Below are 26,181 nucleotides of genomic sequence, written 5' to 3' on the forward strand. Positions count from 1 at the left end.
GCGGGTTCGAACCCGGTCTCCGACACAATTATTTTTTTACATTTTGGTACTTTTTTTACAATTATGATATCAAAGCGTAACACATTCTATTAGATAATTGTCCTGAGATTCGTTACAGAAAAAAACTTTCTTTGGTGCCAATCTGTGACACAGTCCCTTTAAACTTGAGACTGGGTGTAATGTATTTATTGGAATAATATTGAAATATAATGATCATTGATATGGTTAATGATAAAGTTGTTGTTGCCAATATAATTATTACATAAACATGAGACTTGGAGTAGTTTATTTATCGGAATAATTTTGAAATAGTTGTTGATACTTATATATAGAGCTAGTTACGCAGTTATAGGCAAACGCGATAAACTAATCGGAAAATAAAATTACTCATGGTGAGAGTTAACAAGACCTAAGAAAAGGCCAGCGTGGGAGTAAATAAGACAGAATAGCTTGCAAGTCAGATCTTAACGGATCAACATTTAAAACAAATCAGAATTTAAAACGGGAGAACCATTGATTAAAATAAATAAATAAATAAATATATATATATAAATACATACATAAAGTCAACTGGAATCTATAGTAAAGATAATTTACGTCACATTTACCGTATGATAGGATAGAGGCTTGGTCTCAGACAGGAAGAAAATCTAGGGATATACCAGGTGGTTGCATTCTTCAAAGGCTGTAACAATCAACACATTTGTCGTTATACTCGTTTGCACTTGGGGCAGCAACGATTGTATGTGAATGATAGACGAAATAAAAGCATAGCATACGCAGAAGGCCTTGTATCGCGGCTAAAGACTTGACACTCGTGTGGATGTGACAGAAAAACTTAACAAATTTACTGAATTATTCAGGAGATTGTAAGAATGATTATGTAAATGTGTTTGGTTGTTCAGAAGATTGTGAATTTCCATTAGACATAAATACGAACAATTTGACAAAATGGACGGACGTTCTGGAATTCTTTGCGTTGTTTTGATTTTGGTAAGTATTAGTATAAAAAGATGTTTATTTTGTTTTGTATTGTGTTAATGAATTAGTTCGCGTATTTGTAAAGTTGGGAGTGCCGCTCCTTTGCGATTTACTGCATAAATAGATAGATCTATTTGTATACTTTTGTAGTTGTTTACAATAACTTGATAAAATCTCTGTTTTCAACGCATGATTTAAACACGTTCATCATCCACTACATTTTTTGTTTAAGTTTATTATCATAACGCCTTTGACGCTGTGGATATAAATTTGTTAACAAACAGCGTGTACTCTTATTACAGTTATTCAATATTTCAAGGACTAAAGATAAAATTTGAAATTTAAAAATACACCTTATTCATGAATGTTATTTATTATCAAAAAGCATTAAAATGCAAAATCATCTGTATGTAAACAGATTTATTTCTCCATGAGTAATACCTAAAAGATAAATATATATAACACAGGGCGGACCATGATTTGGCGTAAGCGGGGAGCATAGTTTAGGGGACCATTGACATGCGCCCTCTCCCTTAGAACCGAACAATATATGGCTTAAATGTGTTTTTGTAGTGTAGTGCAATTTTGCGTATTTAGTTTATTTTAGCATCATGTTATTATAATAAGATTAACTCCCTCAAAAAAATCCGATAGTGTGACACGCACGCAATATTATTTTATCATAGTTCCGGCTTGAGGTATTTAATTGTATGCTCTCGAAACTGCGTTCTATTCTCCAACATCTATCAGGTTGAGAATTAGGTTTGTTGATCATTGCAATTGCATGTTTTAATGAAAACCTTGAAATATCGTAATGATATCTCGAAGTATGCTATTTTCTATTGTAGTTTTTGCATCAAATTTAGTTTGCTATTATTGACATTGAAATTTTAGTTGATTTCAAACGAATGAAGGTCATTAGTCTAAAATAATACACGTGTTAAACGGTATACATATTCTTCAATTCCCTAACTACGTGAAGGATTTGCCGTATCAAAAATCGTAAAAAAATCTGTCAACGCACAATTATATGGACTAAAAGGTCATATGCCATGTAAGCAAACAATAATTAAATCACTATACAAATGTCAATATATGGTGTTTTATGTAATAGTTAGATGACATGAATCAAAATCTTATGATTAAGAATGGGCGAAGAAAGTGAAGCAAACGACCCCTTGTTAATCATTAATATTTTTATTCAGGTCATTCTAACTGACTTAGAATACAACCGCATTGGCTGATACATTGTGAACGCAAAATCTGACGCAGGGAGTGTGTATCGCATGAGTGGCAGTAGGCGGACCTTTAAACAGCCGCGAAAGTTGAAATTCCTAATGATTAAGCCAAGTCATTGGCAGTAAATGTAGGTTGTATTCTATTCTATATCATGTCCTATCCAGCAGGCTGATAATGCTCAATTTCAAAGTGGCATTGGCATAAACTAACGACATATTGAACTGAGAGCCGATATAGTTTAATAAAATGTATAGGAGACCACAATGCATGTCAATTTTGTCAATGAAGTTGTTACAAAAACACAGATTTCTGTCATCGCCCTTTGGCTCCAACCTGACACTTGGAATGCAATTCTTTTACAATAAATCTACCGTTATCACTCCTACTTCTTTCAAAATAGATGATAGTAATCTTCGTTAAACCGTTTCTATTCTGGAGTTTGTCAGGATGTGTGCACGCATGGTACCTTCTATCAAGTGAAGCTTCATAGACATACCCAGCATGGCTCCTAGACGGCCAGTGAAACCAATGATTTTAAATAAACCCAACACGTATCCTTGAACACAGCATCCGGCTGTAAAAATGAACGATCAATTAAACCTATCAGGAGCGTAGCTGACTGTACGCAAATACGCAGTTGCGTAATGACATTTTAAAAGTCGAAGTTTTTGTTATACCAAAAAAAACGAATTTGAAATAAAAACAAAAGGGGGGTAGGGAGAGAAGGGGTTATGCATCGATCTGCATAATCCCAAATCGGCCCAAGCTAGGCGCCTGCCGATACTGATATTTGCATACTTTTTGATGAGCATTGTGCTTCTTTCTAGAATGTATCTATGATTTAAATAACACTATGAAAACAACAGGGACATGCCATATACTAGTGTATATCTTGACATTTAAATATAAACCCCATTTAGAATCACAAGGCAAGGGTCCAAACAACGGCGTATTTAACTTAGGGACTACCGGACTCGGTCCATGTAAGGCTGGGAAATATAACAACATTAAATGTGAATAAGGGGGGACCTCTCATGGCCTCTAAATGGTACCCATAAAACTTCTTTGAACATCAATAAATACAATGAAAACCACAGGGACCAGCCCATTTCAGTATAAAGAGGCACAAGGTATGGGCCTACACAGGATAATTTAAATCTAAAGCAGAACTAAAGCTGCACTCTCACAGATTGAACGTTTTCACCACTTTTTTTGTCTTGGAACGAGCCAATTTTTGCGGAAATCCATGGAAACCAATCATATAAGACTGATGACAAAAATTAGATAGCAGATTTTTATATTTAAGTTTAAAAATTGATCCTTTATGCATTTTTCTTAAACCTTTAGTAACGGTTTAAACCATAAAACATTAATATTCGAATGGAAATATGAAAATCTACGATCTGATTTTTGTCAGAAATCTTATATCATTGGTTTGCAGATATTTACGCAAAAATTTGCTCTTTCCAAGACAAAAAATAAAAAAGTTGTAAAAATGGTAAATCTGTGAGAGTGCAGCTTTAAGTAGCAATTCCGAATACTGGAAATTGTTCCTATTATTTAATTCATATTTGAGCCTTTTCTGAATCGCAAAACCAAATACAAAAATAAACAATGGATGAAACAGTATGTCCGTTTTTAACCCTTTATGCATGGATCGTCTGTTGGACATATTAGGGGGAAATGGGTCAAGATAATATGAAGAAATATGTGGTAAGGAGATGATGAAACATGATGAAAGTAATGGTTACGAGTGTCATTAATCTGTTTTTTTAAAATTAACAAATGTTATGAAACTAAGCCATTCCGCTTACACCCATTATAATAAGATAAAACACGTTTTATCGTGTACAGTGACAAACTTGACATACGAACTAATTTATCAAATGTAAAATGAGGATGTAAACATTGTCAACGTCAGAAATTTAATTCTATTTTAAAAAGGTGTCACATAATATCATTATGTTTAATGTATGCCAACATTCTGTCGGCAAACAATACAATCCAGGTATAAAAACACAAATGAACTGAAAATTCAAAGTATGTGTGGAGGTCAAAAGCTCCTGCTATTTAGCTGGCTGCGGTGTTTGAATTGTCAACATGATGGGAGGCTTTGTGTGCTTCAACTCATTAATTATTGTTACACACGTGCTGCAAACTACACTAACAGTGATGTTAATGTCTGACAAAATGCAGATGCATCCGAACTGCGTTCTTTACAAATGTTCAATGCTAATATGACAAGCGTTTCATGAAATATTTGCTTGGAAATATTTGAATAATATTCAATTCTCATTGGTCCAAAATCAGTAAATTCGTTTAATAAAATAGCATTAAGTCAAAACGGCTAATAGAAAAAAACTTGTCGCATTGAACTTTTTGGAATCGTCGGCGGTGCTGCTTTGGTCAGTGGTGTTATAAAACAGTCTCAATCGAATCGGGGCTGTTGATTTACTTGTTCCGATTCGTCAAAACATATACAAGTAAAAACATATTTTAGTTTGAATCTATTTACCTCCATCCGACAGTTCAGTGAAACAAGAAGGGGTTGGAATAATAAAAAAAATATCATGACCATTTCTTTCTCCGTAAGACAATTCCGTACGCGTTAACTTCATTGATTTTCATCCAACATTTATCAGTTAACTCTTTTGTAAATATGTCTGAAAATGGCAAGTTTCTTTTCATGGCCTTCGTCACGGCTATTAAAGAAAATTGTTACTTGATTACTGGGTGGTGTGTCCCTGTGGCTTCATTTAATTAAATGTATGTTTTGTATCAATGTCACTGATAAACAAGTTAGCAGTACTCATTCTTCCTATCATATTACTGTGAAAATGACTTCGACTTTGATTAATATAATCTACCCTGGTAAAGGTCTACTCTAATTATCGAAAACAGTTTAAATAATTACCATTTCCGTTTGTTCAAAATGGAATAAGGCGATTAAATTGTTTTGGGACAATAATAAATAATGAGTTTCATAATTGTTTACCTGAGTAGCGAATATAATTATGATAATATGAATTTATCACAAGAAATAAGTCAGAATGTCATAAATCATCAAATAATAGTGGTGACAAAAATATTCAAAAGTGGGGTACGGTTTGAAGACGCTCGACCGAATTTAATAGATAAGTTTCACAGAAGCGGGACAAAGTATGAGCTTTGCAGAAGTGAGACATAGTATAAGCTTCACAGAGTTATACAGGATGTAAGCTTCAAAGAAGCTTCGCAGAAGTAAGTCATAGTATAAGCTTCACAGAACTTTTACTGGTCATAAGCGAGACATAGTATACGCTTCACAGAAATATACAGATCATAAGGTTCGAAGAAGAGAGACATAGTATAAGTTTCACAGAAGCGAGTCTATATAGGCTTAAAAAAGCCATATTATAAGCGTCACAGAAGCGAGACAAAATAAGAGCTTACCAGCAAGAATAGTTTAAGCTTAAAAGAAGTGAGACATAGTATTAGCTTCGCAGAAGCAAGGCATAGTATAAGCTTCGCAGAAGCGAGACAAAGTATAAGCTTGGCAAAAGCGAGACATAGTATAAGCTTCGCAAAAGCGGGACAAAGTATAATAAGCTTTGCAGAAGGAGAATACATACTGTCAATCAAATAAAAGCTAACCTTCTTTCAAAAATAGCTTGCATACCATATTAGCTTTGTATAGGCTTTCTGCAGTTACATGCAATATATTACAAAAATTGGAATTTGCATGTAGTTAACTGTGACAGCGTAATTAGTTCATAAGCATATTTTGGCTAGTCTTCAACTAATGTCCCGCCAGAAAACCCTCAGAAACACCTGAAAAGTTCTTCGATTACGTCAGTAACATTTTACATTTACTGTTTGTTGTTGTTTTTTCGACTAGCAGCTATGCTGCATTATGCTCTCCTTTAGCTTTTCTTTTTTGTTTTCCCATTAATATTGCTTATTCTGATTACAGGTTTTGCACACTTGTAATGTCATTAACAGCTGCATGGGACCTTTCGACAAGGACATATTTAATTTTTTCTAGGTTATCAGTGCAACACTATTTTGAAACTTCTTAGAATAACAAGTATTAAGCTAAGGCTTATCTTTACTGAAATATTTGGCTCCTATATTTCCTCTTTTACGTCTTAAAGCTGCACTTTCACAGATTTTCCAGTTTTGACATGTTCTTAGTTTTTGTCTCGGTATCAGCTAATATTGGTATCAATACCTTTAATTCAGTCAAATAAGATAGCTCACTATAGAAAACAGCCAAAAAATATCAATTTTCTTAAAGCGTTAGTAACGTGTTTAGTTATAAAACAACAATTTTCGAACGGAAGTTTGAAAAACTGCGATCTGATATTTTGTCAGCAGTAAAACTGGTTTCTGGATATTTACGAGATATTGACTCATTCCTAGACAAAAAAAGACAGAAAAGTTGTAAAAACAGTCAATATTTGAGAGTGCATCTTTAATAAACACAAAACTGAAAAGCAGTACTAAACCCCCAAAGTTTGTATTGGCACGGGCGTTTCCTGCTATTACAAAGAAGCTAAGGACGGAAAACATCGAGAAACCCTCAGACAGACGAACTGACTATCAAATCTATTTTCGTAAAACCTTGGGTAAAAAATACCAGTACTGCGTCTATCAGAAAATACAGAAACCTCATAAAACTTTCGAAGGAAAGTTGAGACATTTTAAGTATATAAAAATATTAATTGAGTTTTAAATTTCTTGCAGGTATCACTTGAAGTTGCATGTGCAGTAAATGGTCGTTTTCATCCAGGTATGTTGTCTGATTGGCAAGTCAATCATTCTTGATATCATTGAAAAAAAAACTTCGTATTTTGATATTCGTATACAGTGCTAGTAATAATACTATACTATCTATCATAAATGAAACGCTATAAACGACGTTCACCTCTCACTGAAAGATGCCGTAAGCTCTCATGGGTGTCTGGCCCCAATTTCTCAAAACTTCCCTTAGTCCCTTATGACAGGATTAAGCTATGCTCACTATTCTTGCTTTCCAATAATTTGCGTAATATTAACTTCGTTAAGAGTTGCTATACTTTAGATAGGAATTATCGTTATGATTATCACAATAAACCATTTTTCGTTTTTCGTTTAAATTTATAATTTGACCAATTCAAAAAAGTTACTTAAGTATGTTAAGCTTAAGAAGATAAGAGAAACTAGGGCCAGCAGGTCTATAAAAAAAGGACACCGGCGCACAATACTCCTAACTTAGTTATTGCAAGCTAAACATTAAACAAGAAATTGTATATTTAAACACATTTAGATACTGTGCCGGCTGGAAAACAAATCAACGAGTTGTTATTTCATTCATCAAGATTTATCAAGTACTTTTTAAGCTGTATTTCATCAAATCATTCTCACTTTCCAGGTCAATGCGGGAACGAGGCGTTTGATATTGTGTTTGCCATTGACACCTCAAGCAGTATTTGGAAACCGGATTTTGATCGCCAACTCAAATTTATACGGGACGTCTCTAACCAGTTTGACATCGGCCGAAGCGATTTACAGACGAGGATTGGCGTTATTTCGTTTGCAGATTCCTATTACTTGCAATTCCATCTATGGCAAAACAATCGGCCGGACCTTTTAGACCGGGCTTTAAACCGCGTCCATCATAGGGCAGGTCGCAAAACAAATACAGGGGACACTCTGAAATACATCGCAAAGTATATGTTTCAACATAGATACGGTAGTCGACCATTTGCTAACCATGTTGTTATCGTTATTACTGACGGAAGGTCGCAAGACCGAAAGAAAACAATTGAGGCCGCTAAGCTTATGCGAGCATCCGGGATCCATGTTTTTGCCATTGGCGTTGGCGACGGAGTTGAGTACCGGGAACTGGAGGAGATTGCCACCAGACCACCCGAGGATTACGTGTTTGAAGTGGATGATTTTAAATCTCTTGACGCAATGAAGTACATAATTGCAAATAAAACGTGTCAAGGTTTGTATAAAACTGTGTGTTGCCCCAGTAAAATGACTGATCAGTTGTGATATACTAAAATAAAAACAATATTCCCTTGCCATAATCATTTATTGCGATGCATCTGTTCCATTTTAATGGATTTCGTGCATATAATGCCATATAATGCACCGGCAATCTCCAACCAATGCATTATTTATATTTACTCAGCAGGTTATTAGATTGGCTTGATCGATTTCTCAATATTCTATTAATATACATCTAGGTACACTAAGGACAACGACAACGACGACACCTTTACCTACAGTGCCCTCTCGTCCGATCCCCGGAGTGATCAACCCTGTGACCCAGTACACCCGACCCCCGCCCGTGACAGTCACCCATGTTGATGGGGTCACCATCCCCAATCAACCAGATGTTCAAGCTGATATAGACCCCAGCCTGAATGTTACAAGTAAGTCTGTCTTCCAGTAAGATGCTTTATCTCTCTTTAAATAACGAATAGCTCCGTCTTGTTTATCTCCCTTTATTTAAGTGATATCAAAAAGATCCGAATACCTGAAATACCATGTAACATTAAACAATTGTTTATAACTTATTGGCACATTGATTAATCTACTTATCATAATATTTGTTCCAGATTGCGGGGGAAAACCTGCAGATATTTACTTCGCACTGGATGCTTCTAACAGCATATGGCCTGAAGATTTTAAGAAGCAATTGAATTTCGTTCGCGATCTGATAAGCCTTTTTGACGTCTCCGCAACAAAGACGCGGATTGGTCTTGTAACTTTTAGCGACACAGTGAGGCCGATCTTTGACTTCAACACCAAACAAGAGAAGAGCAATTTGATAGCGTTGATGAACAACATAACGTTTATGAGTGGACGTACCAAGACGTCAGATGCGTTGAAATTCATTCACGAGCAGGGATTCTCTAGAGACGTTGCAAGGCGAGAAGTAGCTCACATCATTCTGGTTTTCACGGACGGTATATCCAAGACACCGCACGAGACGGCGAGGGAAGCAGAACTTGCTAAGAGGGACGGTATATATCTATTCTCCATCGGTATCGGAATGAGTGTGGAGAGAACAGAACTGGAGGTATTTGACAAGTTTACAATTGTTAGTCATTCCCATATATACATGCATCATAAAAAGTGCATCAAATGAGACTAAATATTGCTAAAATCTGAATCCCGACACTGACTCTTCACTTATAAATGCCAAAAAAAGTCTTATACGACTGTACCCACAGCAGAGGTATTGAAAAATTGTCTTTTTACGGTTGTAAGCGGACCGTGCACGAGAATTCCGAGTAATCCCACTAGCGATACATTGTATTTAGAGAGTCCATGATACTAATATGTCTATTTATCTTTTTATAAATCTGTATTTATTTATTTATATATGCATTTATTTGCTTACTAATATTATGCAATACACTTATAGTCGTATAAGTCACATACAGTTACTCGTTTTTTCTTCAAAATTGTCCTCCTACAGACGTAAGAAACCGTTTCGCTAGGACGAACACCAATTACGTCTGTAAGAGGACACTTTTGAAGAAAAACTCGTACTGCATCTAATACATACAGTATTGAAAATTTACATTCCGAAGTTTAACAATTTCATAACGCACAGAGAACTTCATAGCTCATTTATGCTTTTCCAGGACATTGCAAGCGAACCTGTTGACGATTACGTGTTTCATGTCAGCAATTTCAGCGTCCTAAATACCATCAAGAACATACTAGCCATCAAAACATGCGCTCTACAGCCAGAGGACTACGTTGCTGACACAGACGTGAAGAGTATGTTATTCTGCCTGCTGGCATGTTGTAATTTATATAATAGTTGGTGTTGATATTCTGCACTTATGTCCGGTATACATCTTGCATGTGCTGACATTTTCCTTTGGCGATGTGGTCTGAATAGATCGAGGCGTGCGTTGTTTTTCTTGACTTGTCAGTTGTCACGAAATACCTCAATATGTCTTTGTTTTAAAGGTGTCATGTAGTTGTTTTATACTTAGAAATATATAAATATGTATCCTCTAATTTTAAAAATGAAGCTTTTAAGAACTTGATATTTGTTAATTTTCGAAATTTAATAAAAAAAATACAATTTAATGTGCATACGTTAATGAAATTGTACTGTGTGTCGATTTTTTATTAATGTATTACCTGGATGAATTTTAACGCTATTTCGGTTATTTCTATTTTTAGAGATATTAATATGTTTGTTGATATGTATTATAAAAGAGTTATTGGTGATCAAACTAATAATCATTATTTTATTTTCAGAGTGTGATATCAACATGAATACAGACCTTATGTTTGTTTACGACTCCGCACAACTCGGAATCCCTCGCACAAGAAAGATCACGAAGTTTGTTTACGATGTAACCGCCAATTTGAATTTGGAGTCCGGCCATTTGAAAGTTGGGCGGTTACTAGAAAACTGTATATCCAACGCAGATACTTACTTGACATCTCAACGACAGAACATGGACTTTGATGAGATTTATTTTCCGGATTTCCGTAGAATGATCAGGCGGTTGGCGAGTCAAGGTTTCGCGGAACCTTACGGTGCTCGGCGTTACGCAAAGAAGGTAGCCGTGCTTTTTATTGACGATGCTACGGAAAACTTGAAACAAGCGGCGGATGAAATCGTGCGTCTTACAAACACACATACGTTTGTCGTTGCCATTGGTGATATGGACGTGTTCGCTGCTGCTAATTTGGCATCGAAACCAGCAAACGATTATATTGTGCATATTCCATCTTACAAGTATCTTCATACTGCAAAATACACGCTTCTTCAAAAACTGTGTAACATTTTCTCGAAACCTGTGCAATGAGAAAGAACTTGACGAGAACTGTACACGTGCTAGTATTCCAGATAGGGCAGAGCAATGACATGTAGTGAGGGCACTATACGTGCAGATGGTCCATAAAATCGTTGCGAATTCGTTTTTTTTTAGAAAAAACAACAACAATGAACTATACATTGCAGTTATAGTCACTGTGTCTGTTGCTATTGTATTTGATTTTAAAAGCCAGCCTTTGCTAAAGTAGGAAGGACATTTAGTTTTAACATAATTATATATTACTGATGTACATATTTTGATATTTTATATCATAGACATTACATTTTTTCTCTATATTTCACATTCAGATACCAATATATAACGATGTCATTACATGCGCTAATGACATCATTTTCTTTTATGCGGATTTGTAATTTGTTACCATTTTGTGATATAAGCATTGCTTGTATATTTAGCAGTAATGTTGATTACATTCGAGATAAAGAAAACTATTTTTCTTTTTTCAAGTGTTGAATATGAAAATATAAGACCAATTTGTGTTATTTTGTGTTGCTCATTCGTCATTATATATGTAAGTGGCTGTCAGCTGTATTATAAATAGTGTATATAGTATGCAAATAAGTTTGGTACCTATTCTATAGAATAAAACTTGTTTTGTATATAATGTGTATCGATAAATATATATGTGTGAAATAAATCGATTTTTAAACTTCTTCAACAATAATTTCCAACGCTTTCACCTGGTGTAGACCAAATAATATCGAAACACGTTTTGGAGGTGGGAGTTTGTCTGCTGGGCTTATCTCTGTACTCTCGATTGTGTTATATCTGTTTGGGTATTTATTTACGATAGTAAATGACATTAAAATAGTTAAAATTCAACCATTGACTGACACATTCTGCAAACTGTGTTCCACCCAAACATCCGTATGGACCGTGCTTGTGTTGTTCCTTTCTTGGTGCTATTACTTGAGCTATTACTAGAAACATAGGTTTTAAGAAAACACAGAGAGAAGCTTACACGTATGGCCTCCGGGTAGGCGTATTTATATTGCGATAAAAGTGATACTAGTATAAACTTACTTACCAGGTCAAAATATCCTTCAAACACGCCAAAATACTCAAACAATTCGCCATTTTGTTCCGCACCCAACACGTCCCTTACTTAAGATAAAAAAAATAATTTACGTTGGACCCCCTGGACCTAGAAGCCAACATTTCTACGAAGATCCAGTTTTAAGACACAAAGCTTAGGGCCAACAGACACTAAACAAGAGAGTCTCAACACACAAAAGAATACATAATCCCAACTCTTTCTCCTCCCCCCCCCCCCCCCACTCTCTCTCTCCGAGTCTCTCTCTCTCCCCCTCTCCCCCCCCCCCTCCCTCTCTCTCTCTCCTCTCCATGGCGTAAGTCAAGGTCGCAGCCTTGAAATGACTTCTTCCTCGTACTAGAAGAGGAATACGTAGTATATAAACATAACACTGTGACATTAAATTTAAGTTCATGATCCTACCATTTTTTTTAAAACCAAAATTAATTAGTTACCATTGAAAAATAATCAAAGGTAAGTAATCGATCAGAAACTCCTGAATCATACTATAGTGTGGATAGTGTTATGAGGCACTTGACGAACCCCAACCCTTCCGTTTTCGAAACTTTAGTTGTATATGTAATATGCCGGCGGGCCGTGAGACCTTCCTCATAGAAAATATAATTTGTATTAATAGAACATGTTCTGGTAAGGATTGGACGGTGACACCCACTTTATCTGCTAGCTACTGCTTTATTTGCAATACTTGCCGATAGTCTGCGAAAACGCGGTACCGATGCACTATGGATCTGCATGCACGGGTTACAGATACAATTACTTATACATTTAAGATGGTAGAAACGCACTTCGGGGCTCACTTTTAAATGCAATGTAGATAAATTTAAGATTTTTCATTATTCCGTTAAAAAAAATCTAAGGAAAGGGAATTCATATGGCCTGGTACTATGGAAAGAAGTGACCAGAATACTCAAATGCTACAAATCATGCTCTCCTGTTCACATGCATTCGGAACTCCTCGGCCATTTTATCGAAAACAACCTCGGATGTATTTGGATGGTTTACACACTCAAAAAGTGGTACGTTTAAGTCCGCTGCAAGTAGATCGCGTAGTAATTTTATTTAGCAGTTAAACTTTGTGACTTAACTCTTGGGATTCTTCATTATGTTTGCTATAATACAATTCAATGACAACAAATTTAAACTTAGATCAATAAATACAACTCTAAAACACTACATTTAACTAATGATATAATTCAAAATTTTACGAACTACTTCAACAGATGTACCGGCATACATCCGAGGTTGTTTTCGATAAAATGGCCGAGGAGTTCCGAATGGTTCACATGTTGATCTTTACAATATAAAGTTACTGCTATCTGACCTAAACATGCTTGGTACACTACGGCACAGCTTTTAATATTTGCACTATTTTTGACCAATCGGAAAGCCCGAATCTATTCACTGCTCAGCAACAAATGAGTAATGAGTTAATCTCAAAATCATTTCCTAGTTGCAAGAATCTGCAGAATTAAGCTGCAATTCAGGTATATAAGTATTTCGTACAATGTATTTAGTATTACCAAAGTGATATGCAAAATATGGCCCCATGTCATGGCGAATAAGCTCAGTTTTGTGCATCGGTATGTGTGGGCGGATGGTGTCAGTTTCAATGTTATTGTTCTTATTAACCACTTGTTAAACATTTCCAATTCATGAAGTGTTATCATAATGTTATGTTAAAAGATCAGACGTAATGTGCTGTACTTTAATGTTTGTTTTTGGTAGTGGGTTTAAATTGGCATTTCCACTTCATTCTAGTCCACATTTTGTATATTTTTTAGCTGAAAAAGTTGTGAAAGTATTGTCATTGTTCTAGTCGTGGTTCTACACTTGAATTAACTCAGGACAGTTCACGAATGACTGCATATGCTTGTGTTACTAGCTGTTGTTGAAGTATTATTTCTTGCATCCACCACACTTGTTATCAAAAGTGTACAGAAAAGTATAATTTTAATCATAAGAGTTGTGTGATAAGCAATTTTTCCCATGTTGTCAAGAACAATGTTCAATAAGCGGCATGTGTATCATTGATGAGCATTGTATTTTATCCCCTCCCTTCATGCCATTGCACCAATGGATGAAATAAGCACTGGCCCACAATATATTTGATACAGCAGGGCTTGTTACTCCAAACAGTGATGTTATAAGTCTGGCTCGTTATCCAAAATATGATTTCCATGACAGTATAGTGCTTTCTACTGCAGGCTACCATTCTGGTATGGGAGATAATAACAAAAAAACTATCTAACATGCTACAAGACAGTTTATTTCCCTTTAATTTACATCATGGCAGATATGCACTTAGGCAATAGGCTCAGTCAATGGTACATGGTATATCTTACATGATAAAGTAATTCTGTCTGAATAATTCTAAAATAATATTTTATTTGAAAATATGTCATTTGTTTCACACATTTCTTGTGCTGAAAATGATCATAGGAGAGATATAGTTTTCTTCAAGTCTACATTTAAATTTCAATCCTTAAAAGCATGTGAAAGGTATAATTATGAAAATAATTTGTTTTTAGGTGTCAAGATAAAAAAAGCCCTAGCCATGCTGGTCTTTAGAAGATAGATTTTTATGTGTCACAAAATTCAATAACAATCCAATTGGCCATTATGAAGTCAGTGTAAGGAAAGCATTTGCTTCATAAAATGACATATACAGCTTGCACTTTACAGAAGGACTTAGCCCAGGTCCAAATTTCTTAACTATAAATCATTAGATTCAAGAATAAATCATAATATAAATTGATCCGTAACAATATTTTCATATATTTGCTTTTCCTGTTTGATATTCTCTTTCAGAAACATTTTATTTAAATCACTGCTGAACAATTCATGATGATATTTGTAAAATTATGGAAGATAATATGTATTAGCAAGCATGAGTTTGTGGTGTGAATTTTAAATCTCATACATGATGTCACTGCTAAGTAACACCCTTAATAATTTTCATTAATGACTTAAAAAAGTATAAAAATTTGGCAGTTTAATTGATTTCATCTGAAACTCTCTAAATGATTCAATCAAAATCTCTCTGCTGATCCCATTGGTGAAAACATGAGCATGAACACTAAGATTTTCCTGTCTTAGTTTCAATGACAAATATTTTATTGCAATTTCCTGACTTTTCAACATGATTATCTTTGTTGTTATTTGATAGGTTAAAAGACAGGCCTTCAATTTTAACAAATCACTAGTACATCATTTATGGTTTGATAATTAAATTGATAGAGCACATTTTTTTCATTACTGTATTTGTTGATATGTTTCATTAGAATAGTACTTGTTTTATGCACAGTCATGTAAACATTATATCTCAGACACACATTATACAAGTTTTCCAAGCCAGCCCTGTGCCTTTAACCTGTTCTGGAAATTCTAATCACCAAGTAATGTGTGATATGACAAATAAAAAACACATGTGGATAAAGAATTATCGAAAAACAAATTGTGCACCATATTGCATTAATCAATTATATAAGGAAACAAGCAAGTTTGTTCAGTACTTCAAATAGACAGCCATGCAACCAGACTCCAGTATAAGTTGAAGTGGCATATCAGTCAGGTACACGGGAGCTCATTGATGGCTTTTTGTTCTGTCTCATAATGCTTTCATAATCCATCATTTGGCATTCCATGTGTAACAGGAAAGCTCATGAAATGATAACCATGGAAAACAACTTTTATATTCAACATGTTTATAGAAAATCAGGCTTTTATGGATAAATATTACCCATTAAACATTGATTAAGAGATGATATTAAATTAAGCGCTTAAATTAAGTAAGTTTGTAAGATAAAAACATTTTTTTCTCCAAATTTGCTTTCAATTTAAATACTCAGATATAATTCATGATGCACAAATATTTAGCAAAATAATGATTATAATATAATATTACTACATGTATGATCATTTCAATTAAAACTCTTAAATCTTGATTGAAACAGGGCCCACCAGGCTGATTCATAGTAAGAATGTATGGACACAGATTCCTGTCATTCCGTAAAGTGATTTCCTTTAGAAAAGCTCGTCAAAGCAATGTTTTCTTGTTATTGCTTGATAAAATCTGCTATTCACCTGCAGACATTTAACAACAAATAAATCAAAAGTATTGAAAGTTTGAAAAAAATATCACTTTGTTTCATCAAGGCATCCAAATGATCAGTGATTATAATGGTGGTATGTTTCTGGCACCCGACCACAATCAGGTCTTGAGTACCGACATTTTATACCTACCTGTTGGAAAGACCTGTAGGAAAACGTCCAGTGTGAAGAGTATGTCTGTGAGGTTTATTGTGATGCAGTAAATGTAGGTACTACTTTCCGTTGCTGCTGAATGTTAAACTGATGTGAATTAAGGTTGAATATGGTTGGTTGACATTTCAGAGGAGTACAGGTTAATGCATGTAAACATGAAGTGTTTGTTGTATAAACAATGCTTTTATGTCTCAAATGATTCAAAGTCAGGCCTGATTTTCTAATGATTTTTTTTGGGCGGAAATTCAGTCCAACTTACACGGTATATATTTGGTGTAAAAAAAACTGTTATTTATAAAAATAGTCAAAATGTATGCAATTTTCAGCATCTATCATACTGTCATGAGAATCTTGTTATTACTAATGTTAATGTAAATGTGATGGTCTATATATGACTTAACAGTTCACTTACACCTAATTTTAAGAACATATATTATATTTGTCACATTTTTAATTCCCTTTTTTTCTGGAAAAATTATCTCTATGGAAGGGTCCTGGGCTGATTCCCCTAGGGAAGAGAGACAGCGCAGAATTTGATTGCATGGATATTTTTACAGTGTGCAGCCACTGGTGAAATCCCATCAAATTAAGATCATGCAGATATCATTCATATCTATCATTCATATTTCATTTTTTTTTGGACCACAGCCTGATATCAGGATGCATTTGTAGGTGAAACTGGAATCCGTGTTTGATGGTTGTATTTACAAAGGAAAGTTTTTGCAGTGTTTACTTACATGATGTTAAGAATTAACCAAATTAAATAACTGCTTGACATTTTTCGGGTGAAAGGTGGTGCTCATTTTAAAGCACAATAAACCACATGATCTGCAGCAGCATAAATTGGTCGTATCTTTATCAAATTGAATAAAAAAACTCATGTACGGTCTAACAATATGTTTTTTGCACTGTATTAAATTAGGACTTTTTTTGGCTAATTTGGGATTTTTGCGAGAAAGGGCAAATACTCAAATTTTACAATAAATGTAAGGTATAATAGCATGAGATGTATGAATCTGTTAATCATATTAAATCATTTGTTCAATGCAGTCATTGAAATTAGACTTTAGGATGAACAAGCCCAAATTCTTATACTATTTCTTGGCATCATATTTTTTTGAACAAGACCTGCTTTTGTAAATTAAGAATTTGAGCAAGCCTGAAAGACATTTAAGAGTGCAGGGTTGCAGGCTTGTGATATTTTCGACTACTGTCAATGCCTGTGAGAAAACGAGAGCTATTGTTTTGTTGATTTCTTGCCTATTGACCAGCTTTTTGAAATTGAACTTGGAATTTCTGCATTCAAATCAAAGCATAATCTTTTTGGCATTGGGACAATAACCCAATAAAGTTTATTAAAATGGGCGAAATAAATCCATGTGTATACTATTAGTTTGTGTTTATAATAATTATAAGCTAAGGCCAGGGGGAAGTATAAAGTTAGTTTCATTACTTAAAAAAAAGAAAAGAAATCATTTTACTCGACTTATATTGTACTTTTTCCCCCTGGTTTAAATTCTAAGAATTTATTGGGTGGGCCAAGTGTATTTGAAAGCCATTAATGTTACAAAGTGCTCAAGCACTTAAAAAGTTAATGATTATATTATGAATGAAAATATGTGTTTAAAAGCTTCAGGCACTCTGAGATTCATATAATAACTGCTTTGCTGTATGTCTGAAGTAAGTGCTTGCCTGTAATTTATATTAAAATCCTGCTCAAGGTAATTAATGAAATACTTTGACTCCCAAGGTATTTCAGAGCATATCCTTGTAGTTTACTGTATAAAATGAGATTAAGTGGGATTAACAAATTAGTCAGGAATTAATAAGGTGAGTTTACAACAACTTGGACCACAGTACATTTTTGGAATAAATCATAAAACATTATCAGGCATGTTGCATACTGGATTTATTTTCATTAAATGATGTTTATCAAGGGGAGGAACACTACCACATTGTGAATAGGGCCAGGGTCCTAAAAAAGTGTGGAAAAAGGGATGCTATTTTGTGAAAAAGCCAGACTCACAAAAGATGGATTATTAAAAAAAAGTTTTATACTTATTTACTAAAATGGTGAAGACAGTTAAACGCTGATAACTAATAGAATCGCTCTCAAGTGACTGTTTCCTGGGAAGAAACCAGTACTAGAGGCCATGAGAATAGTACACCTGGTGAAGATCGAACCCACAACCTCTTGAGTGAGAGGCGTACACCTAGAGCCCACTAGACACTGTCACCCTCAATGATGTATTTTGAAAGAAAGTTTAAAAGTAACAATGGATGCCTTTGCATTATTCGTTGATGAGGAAGTGGAGAATTAAACTGAAACTGTAAACCTACTGAATTTAATTTACGGCAAATTGGGATGTTTACAGACTAGTAAAGATGAACTTCAAAGAAAAGATTTGGAAGTAAAAATATACAAAAGCATGAAATAAGGCTTAGGTAATCTTAATAGATAGTCAAAATTTTGTGGGTGGTATTATACTTTCAAAGGTTTGTATTAATCTGTAAGTTTGGATACTCTCAGCTATGTAAATTTCTATTTGAATTAGGTCAGTCTATGATGTCAAAGCAAATAACAAGACTTATCATCAGGATGAACGGATATCATAGTCATGTGTGTCTTTGTTTACTGCGTTAGTCAGTACCATTACAGTCATTTACTTTGAAACTATCCTTTGGTTTGAATTAAACTATCCCAGATTGACTGTTCACAAAAATTAATGGTCAAATCTGATTTTGGTGTAGCAATAAATTTAGGTTTATCTCTGTTTAAATCACATTGTCTTCATTTTAGTGGTTGGATGTAGATTCCTGGATTTCACTTTTAATGTGTGTGGTGGTTTTTATCTTTGAATTAAACATGACTTAAAGTTGACTTTGTGGTTAAAGTATTGTCACTAGGAGTGGTTTTATTAATTTAAATCAACTTTTCATATAACTGAATTTGAGTGTATTGAAAAGTAAAGTTTTTATCCAAGGGGCAATAGTTTTTCATGTTTGTGGCATGGCTCAGCTTAGTAATCCATATTAGTTGAAGTTAAGGCACAGCACTTGAGTCTTTAAGACTTTCTCTTGTAAAAACCACAGGAATGTCTGGCCGTGCATGTATGTTTTCTGTATATAGAGTGTAAGGAGACTGAAAATGCACAGCAGTGCTTTAATTGTGGGGAACTATTTGTAAAAACTCTTCCTGTTAAGCTTTGTGTTTTAGGAAAGAATGACACTGTTTATAAGTAAACTTCCGTCTATATATCTGTATTATTTATGGCGTTATTTTGCGTAGGATTGTAAGCTTCATTTGCATTTAGGGTATTTTTGAAAACATGGGATATTTTCCTGGTAAGAAAAGTGCACATTTTCATTTTTAATTAAGATACTTTTCAATGTCACATCTAACAAAGCTTTTATGAGCATTGGTTTATTACTATGATCACAGGTTATTAGCTAAAATTGCAAGTGGGCAATTAAACTGTTCATTACTGTGCAATAAAGATGGGTAACACTCGCAAACCATGTAGATGATGAATACAAACATTAAATGGATATAAAATGATGTGTACATCCTATTGGTTTGTCTAAATTTAGGATCACTGTATGTTTAGATCATAGATAAAACATGTTTGTGTATTGAACATCAGGTCATGATCTTTAGCAGGTGGAACATACACTGTACATGTTAACTTATGTACTAGTGCTGTAATTTATCTTTCCAATAATACAAAAAGGTAAAAGTTCTATTTATTAACTGAATGACTGTGACATAGTTTGAAGGTAAATGTAAATACATTGTAGATTCACTTCTTCCTGGTTTTGGCTTTCGTTAAAATCATCTGTGTTATTAAAATTAAAAATATAAAAAGTGATGGAAACATGGATTTTTTGTACGGATCGATCCAGGAGGTAAGAATTCATGTTGATTAAAATCTGTATTAGATTTAAATCTATTTAGGACCAAGCCTTTTAGTATGCTTAAATGGTGGATGGATAAACACATTTGCTTTAATTGTTTTGGAATGAACAAAACAAAGTTCTCTAAAATGTATTGATGTACCTTCTACTATTATTAAGATGTTGGAGTGGTTATTTTTATCAGCCTGTCAATCTGTCAAAAAAGCTGAATAGTTGGACATAATTGATGTAACTGCCCCCTCCAAACTTGTCCAAGTGAACTAACTATATGACCTATGGAACTTTGGACCCCCAAAAACTCATACCATTTAAATCTCTAGAGTTATATTTCTCAGTTCCAGGGAAAGTGGGTCAACAGGTGCCACATGATGTCTTCCCCAGTTGTATTACAGGGTGACCGTGAGGAATCACGTGACTTAAAGGTTTTCTCACATGGGTCAGAAAAAAGCATAGTCTTTTAATATAGGCTAAAAAATATTTTCATATCTTTTCTGTCAAAAACAGTTATTTAGAAATTAATGTCACCTACTTGTTTGTTTACATTAGTTGTACATGAAGCGTGGTGACTCATGTGAGAACCCCCTTGAAGGTAAGACGCATGATTCCTCACCCTGAGTACTCAAATGCAAAAACCTCGGTCTGTTCCTGGAACCATTCATTTTTAACATCATGATTTATGGCCAGTACATAATCTGTCATTTTAGTTTGGATCATGCATTCAGCATTAAGAGTGTTTACAAAAAAAATGGTGTTTTAATAAATGAGGATTCTTTGGTTTGAAATGCCAGTTTCCCTAAAATATCTTTTGTTTATGAGTGTTAAGTGTGCTCATGGGAAATATACATGTCCAAGATGGCAAATTGGATTTCACTTATAGTTAATCTTTGCTACATGTCAGTTGATGAATCACTTGAAAATTAGGAAATGAAGTTTAAAAAGGAAGTTAAGGCTTTGTTTTATTGATTAGGATCAAGTACAGTGAGTATAGTGAAACAGAGCAGAGCAGCTTGTGGCCCTGTTTTGTCTTAACACGTGTAACTTAGCTTGGTTTTATGACTTTTTAATTACAGTTTATTAAAATACATTGTGTATTTAAAAAATTATAATGAAATGTTTGTACAGACAGTTATATAATTAGTTTTTGTTTTTTTCAACGATTGTGAAACAAGTTATTGCAACTTATATTAATCACTCACGTTGGCACGATGTTGCGTGTGAGTGTGGTCTTGTGTTGTGGGGGAAAACGGAGTACCCGGAGGAAACCCATTTGGTGACCACAAACCAAACTCACATGCGCCCAGACTGGGATGGGACTCAAACTTGGGTTGCCTGAAGAAGCGAGTGCACTAACACCTGTGCTAACAGGACAGCATGAGTTGTGGGGTTGATGCCAAAAGGTTCCAAAACCTTCTATAGTTTAATATCACGTAACACCTTCTGTCATTAACCTCAAAAATGATGTTCATCTATTTGGGATGAAATATTGTTTGTTTATTTTTCCAATAAAAGTGTTATATTTGACCTTTGAAGCTTTAAAAGTTGATTACCCGAACAGATTTGATTAGCTTTACTATAAAGATTGTGGGCTGTATGTATATTATTTATGTAAAGGATCATCTTTTAGAAGGTAGTTACAGGTGTTAATTCTGAGTCTTGGGAATTAAAAAGCACTCCAGAAGTCGGTTATGTGGATATATTGGTAAAATACACAAAATTTGGAACAGTAGGGCGTAGTTTTGTTATACGTGCAACTATTATATAGCCCAAAGAAAGTTTCACATTCAGTGTCATATTTCTGTCTAGTGTTCATAGTATTTGAATGTGCTCAAGTTTCCAGCTCTATGGATTATTTTAAGAGTGAAGAGTCTCTGCTCTGTTCCATTGTGTATGTATTAATAATAGTTGAATGGTCTTCGTTTAACAATTTTTATTTTTTTGATTATGTTAACTCAACTTTGTGCATTCTTTGATTCTTAAAAGGTGTTTGAACATTAAATAATCAGATTTCTTTTTCTAAAGGACAGGATTCACTCAATTATCTGCAGGCATTTGCATAAAACATGGATAAATTGTCAACATGTTATCTTAAGGCTTGTTTGCATATTTAAATGATTTGATTGGTTAATATTATTTTCCGGATAAATATTGACCAATTAAAAAACAGCTAATTTTAACCAAACCAAACAATTAACCAATTTTATTCAATTGGCTGCTGGTAGGTTTGCTTTGAAGGTGTTGTTTTCTAGATGTCATAGACCTCACATGTGCCGACCTCCAAATTCATTCATGCACCGTGTGTAACATTCATACAAATCACATACAACATTAAACAGAGTCACATTAAGTTTGAATAAACATTATGATGTAAAAAGAACTTTCCGGGAACACTTTCAATTGCTTGTGTGTTTTTGCACTGTTTTGCAAGAATCGTCATTGAATACTTGGAATGTTAATATTGTTATGTTGATATCGCGTTTTATTACTTCATAAATCATAAATTGCCTTTACCTTGTGGATTTTAGCTTTGAACTTCTTGTTGTGTAGGTCTGCTGGATGCATGTCTCCTTAAATCAATGTACTAATGGCTGGGAGTCAGACTGGGAAAAAAATATTGTTAATGTTTTTCTGTCTAGAAAATGTTTATGATCATAATGTGTTCACATTCCACTTTTTCCTGACTTAACTTGGGTCAGACAATGGAATGTTCTATGAAGAATAAAGATTGCTACTATTTATGTATGATAAGGCCTAAAAAAAACCATTTGTTTCGGGATACCCGACCCTAATAATAAGTACGTAATAGGCACCTGGAAGCCTACCATTTTATTGGCAGTTGTCAGTAATTCCCCAATGATGGCAAACACATTCTTATATAAAGCCTCATAATAAGAAACAAAAAATAAAAAGCTTACCTACCCTACCAGTTTTTGAAAAGGATGTAACCCCAACCAAACCAATGTTTTTGGCCTAATATGAACATTTGCCCTTTGTTTATAAATCACTTTTGTGTGTTAGAGTGACTTTTGTAGACTGGTCATGAGTCTTTGCTGATAGTATTTTAATACCTGCATCATGATTTCTGCTTTAAGGGATATAAATTGGTGTGAAGGTAACCCATGTTTTGCAGTGTCAGTCAGCCATTCATGTGTATGAAAAAAGTTTTTTATAGACAGCTCATGATATACACATATCTATTAAAAGCGTAATATGAACCACTTTGAAAGGTATAAGCTGAATTGTTAGCTTAAATATTTTGCTTACAGATGGGAAGTAAATAGGACGTACATGTTCAAAAAAGTTTTCATCCTGTGTTACCTACTTAATGTATGGACCTTACATCTCAGCAGGATGCAATGAATAAAAAGATTGGCAGGTTTTAGGCTAGAATCACTTAAATCAAGTGTGATGTGTTTATTGGAGAGTATCATGATTATTGAATCCATTCTTGGCAGGAGTTGTGGATATTGTTCCATAGGTTGGCTCACCTTTGATTTCTACTTTCAGATTAATGTGATCACAGTGGCCTGATAAGCCTTTAGGCGGCAGGAAAAGCAGAGTCTTCCAGCTCGGAAATACAGTTCAATCATTGGAAATGAGAGGGAAGATACTGCTTCATTGAAAGTCATCAACAGTGAAATCTACCTATAAGCTTAGCTAGCTGGTGCGTTACACATTCAAGGAAGTTTAGGTGTTGAATTTATCTGTACCCATCATTTAGATCCAGAATGGAAAATTTTGATAGTGAATCAAAGTGTGTAATTTTGAATTGGGAAGTAAGTTGTCTTGAGGTGTTACAGAAATGTTGAATGCAGGATAGCGATGGCTCTAAGCCCTATTGTGCCTCCGGTTGTTGTGGCCATCAGCGCAGCCCCTGGACGCAGAATGAGCACGGAGACATACATGGTTCGTATCTACACTGGGCCACTGAGTCAGGAACTGGACTTCATCTCTGTTGAGGCTGAGAAAATCACACCTGCTGAGGAGGTCGTGCGTGTTGCGGCAAGAAAAATGCATCTGTTGGAACCGAAAGATTATGAAATTGCCGAAGTTTTCAGTACTGCAGGTCAGCTATGCAAAGAACGAAGGCTCGGGGATTTAGAAAATCCTGTAAGAATTCAGTTACTGTGGCCGAAAATTGTAAATGCCGAATATGATCCTCTTGCTGATCAGGGCTTTACTGGATACAGATTTTATATTAGGAAGAAAAACCCGGAAATTTCTAAGCGGACTTCATCGTGGATGGAATTCACCGAACCCAACCCTGTGGATAATTTCTTGACAGCATTCTTAAAACAACCCACGAGTAACAAGGAATATTCCGATTTGTGTAACCTTCCAGATCTTAATGAGAGAACGTTGTTAGAAAATATCAAATCTAGGTTCCTCAATTCAAACATTTACACATACGTTGGCTCAATTCTTATAGCTGTGAATCCATTTAAGTTCTTTCCAATATATAATCCGAAATATGTCAAAATGTATCAAAACAAACGCTTGGGGGATCTGCCTCCACACATATTTGCAATAGCAGACGCAGCGTTTTACACGATGTTACGGACTAAACGTAACCAGTGTATTGTGATATCGGGGGAGTCAGGCAGCGGGAAAACCGAGAGTACAAACCTGCTGTTACACCACCTCACGGCGCTCAGTCATAAGGGTCTCCATGGTAGTGGCGTAGAACAAACCATTCTTGGGGCTGGCCCTGTTTTAGAGGTGGGTATAAATAGGTTATGGCTTTGAACTGTTTAGATAGTTTTAGATATTACTTACTTATTATTTTGCTAATAATGTAAGTCTATATAAATATCAGGGAAGTGCATTTAACTTTTGCGATTGCGTGTGTTACTGGTTATTCGATATGTATATAGTGGCACTTATACTGTATCACTATAGAGCTAGGTTTTATAGCCAGACAGTAGAGTGTCTGCCTGCAGAGTGGGTGGTTTTGGGTTCGAACCCAAGTTTATGCACACAGAAAGTTGTGCAGATTGTTAAACATACACTTAAACTATATTAAACGTTATAAAGGACCTATAATTTTATCTTGTAATTTTAATGAAAATACGATAATAAAACTAAATGATTATGTAAGTTAAGAAGGTAAAATATAGACTATTTTTGTATTCACAATGTTTTGAACTCACAACTGTGGTTTGAGCAGACATGAGGCGGGTCGTATTTTGCACACATCATTACAACTTGTCTAACCACTAAGGCGATATTAATTAACATTTGTACCACTCATTATTGATTTGAATGATCAGTTGACAGCTTTTATGCAACTTTTACATATTTTAATTGCAGCTGTGTACATGTAGCATTCGTATATTGATATGATGTTAATTGATAGATAGCTGTCATTTTCAAGTGAAGAGTTATCATCTCGCATATCATAATTATCAATTTTATTGTCTACATTTATTAATACCTCATGAAAATATTATTGAGCCATCGATCCTTTGACACAAATGATATTGTTTAATGATATCTGAATTATAATGGAGTTAAGTTTTGAGAGTCAATTATCAGTTGTCAGTTGTATTCTGTTTTATTATCGACTCCCAAGCTTGAAAATGTTTAAAGAGTATGCTAATGTGCAAATGACTTGTTACACAAGAGTAGTCACTTTCGATTAAGTGCATTCTGTTTGCTTGACTACACAATTATGCAGACTGAAGTTTTCAAACTAACCTGAAGGTTTTCATTTCTGAATTGAATTTTCATTTTAAATGGGAAGAAAAAATAATGGAAGATTTTAATTATCATAGCATCTTATGATACTGTTTGCTTAGTTTGCTGTAAGTACACAGAAACTAGAGCTAAAAAAACCGAGTTGGCTGTTCATCTGTGAAAAATGTTTTAACATAAAGTAGTTGTGTCACT

At 34.6% G+C, this 26,181-nt stretch overlaps 2 protein-coding genes across 19 annotated transcripts in view; both read left to right on the forward strand.

Moving 5' to 3' along the window:
- Positions 1–334: 334 nt before the first annotated feature.
- On the forward strand, positions 335–11,716 carry LOC128227855 (cartilage matrix protein-like). Its single transcript, XM_052938754.1, has 7 exons — positions 335–993; positions 6,946–6,991; positions 7,613–8,191; positions 8,436–8,624; positions 8,811–9,274; positions 9,846–9,984; positions 10,477–11,716. The coding sequence occupies exons 1-7, from the start codon at positions 952–954 to the stop codon at positions 11,031–11,033; spliced, it is 2,016 nt and encodes a 671-aa protein (XP_052794714.1). The 5' UTR covers positions 335–951; the 3' UTR covers positions 11,034–11,716.
- A 1,783-nt stretch (positions 11,717–13,499) lies between these two features.
- The window catches only part of LOC128228088 (unconventional myosin-IXAa-like), a 75,920-nt gene continuing 63,238 nt past the window's right edge, over positions 13,500–26,181 (forward strand). For 7 of the 18 annotated variants that reach the window (XM_052939191.1, XM_052939178.1, XM_052939193.1 and 4 more), the window contains exons 1-3: positions 13,544–13,601; positions 20,179–20,286; positions 23,800–25,011. In XM_052939191.1, the coding sequence (XP_052795151.1) occupies positions 24,115–25,011 (897 nt within the window). In that variant the 5' untranslated portion in view covers positions 13,544–13,601; positions 20,179–20,286; positions 23,800–24,114. Of the gene's footprint in view, positions 13,602–18,582; positions 18,826–19,930; positions 20,112–20,178; positions 20,287–20,630; positions 20,654–20,694; positions 20,718–23,799; positions 25,012–26,181 lie in introns of those variants that run through there. The other 11 variants (XM_052939186.1, XM_052939190.1, XM_052939188.1 and 8 more) reach the window with 8 other exon arrangements.

This window comes from Mya arenaria, chromosome 3, assembly GCF_026914265.1.
Source record: "Mya arenaria isolate MELC-2E11 chromosome 3, ASM2691426v1".
Lineage (NCBI taxonomy): Eukaryota > Metazoa > Mollusca > Bivalvia > Myida > Myidae > Mya > Mya arenaria.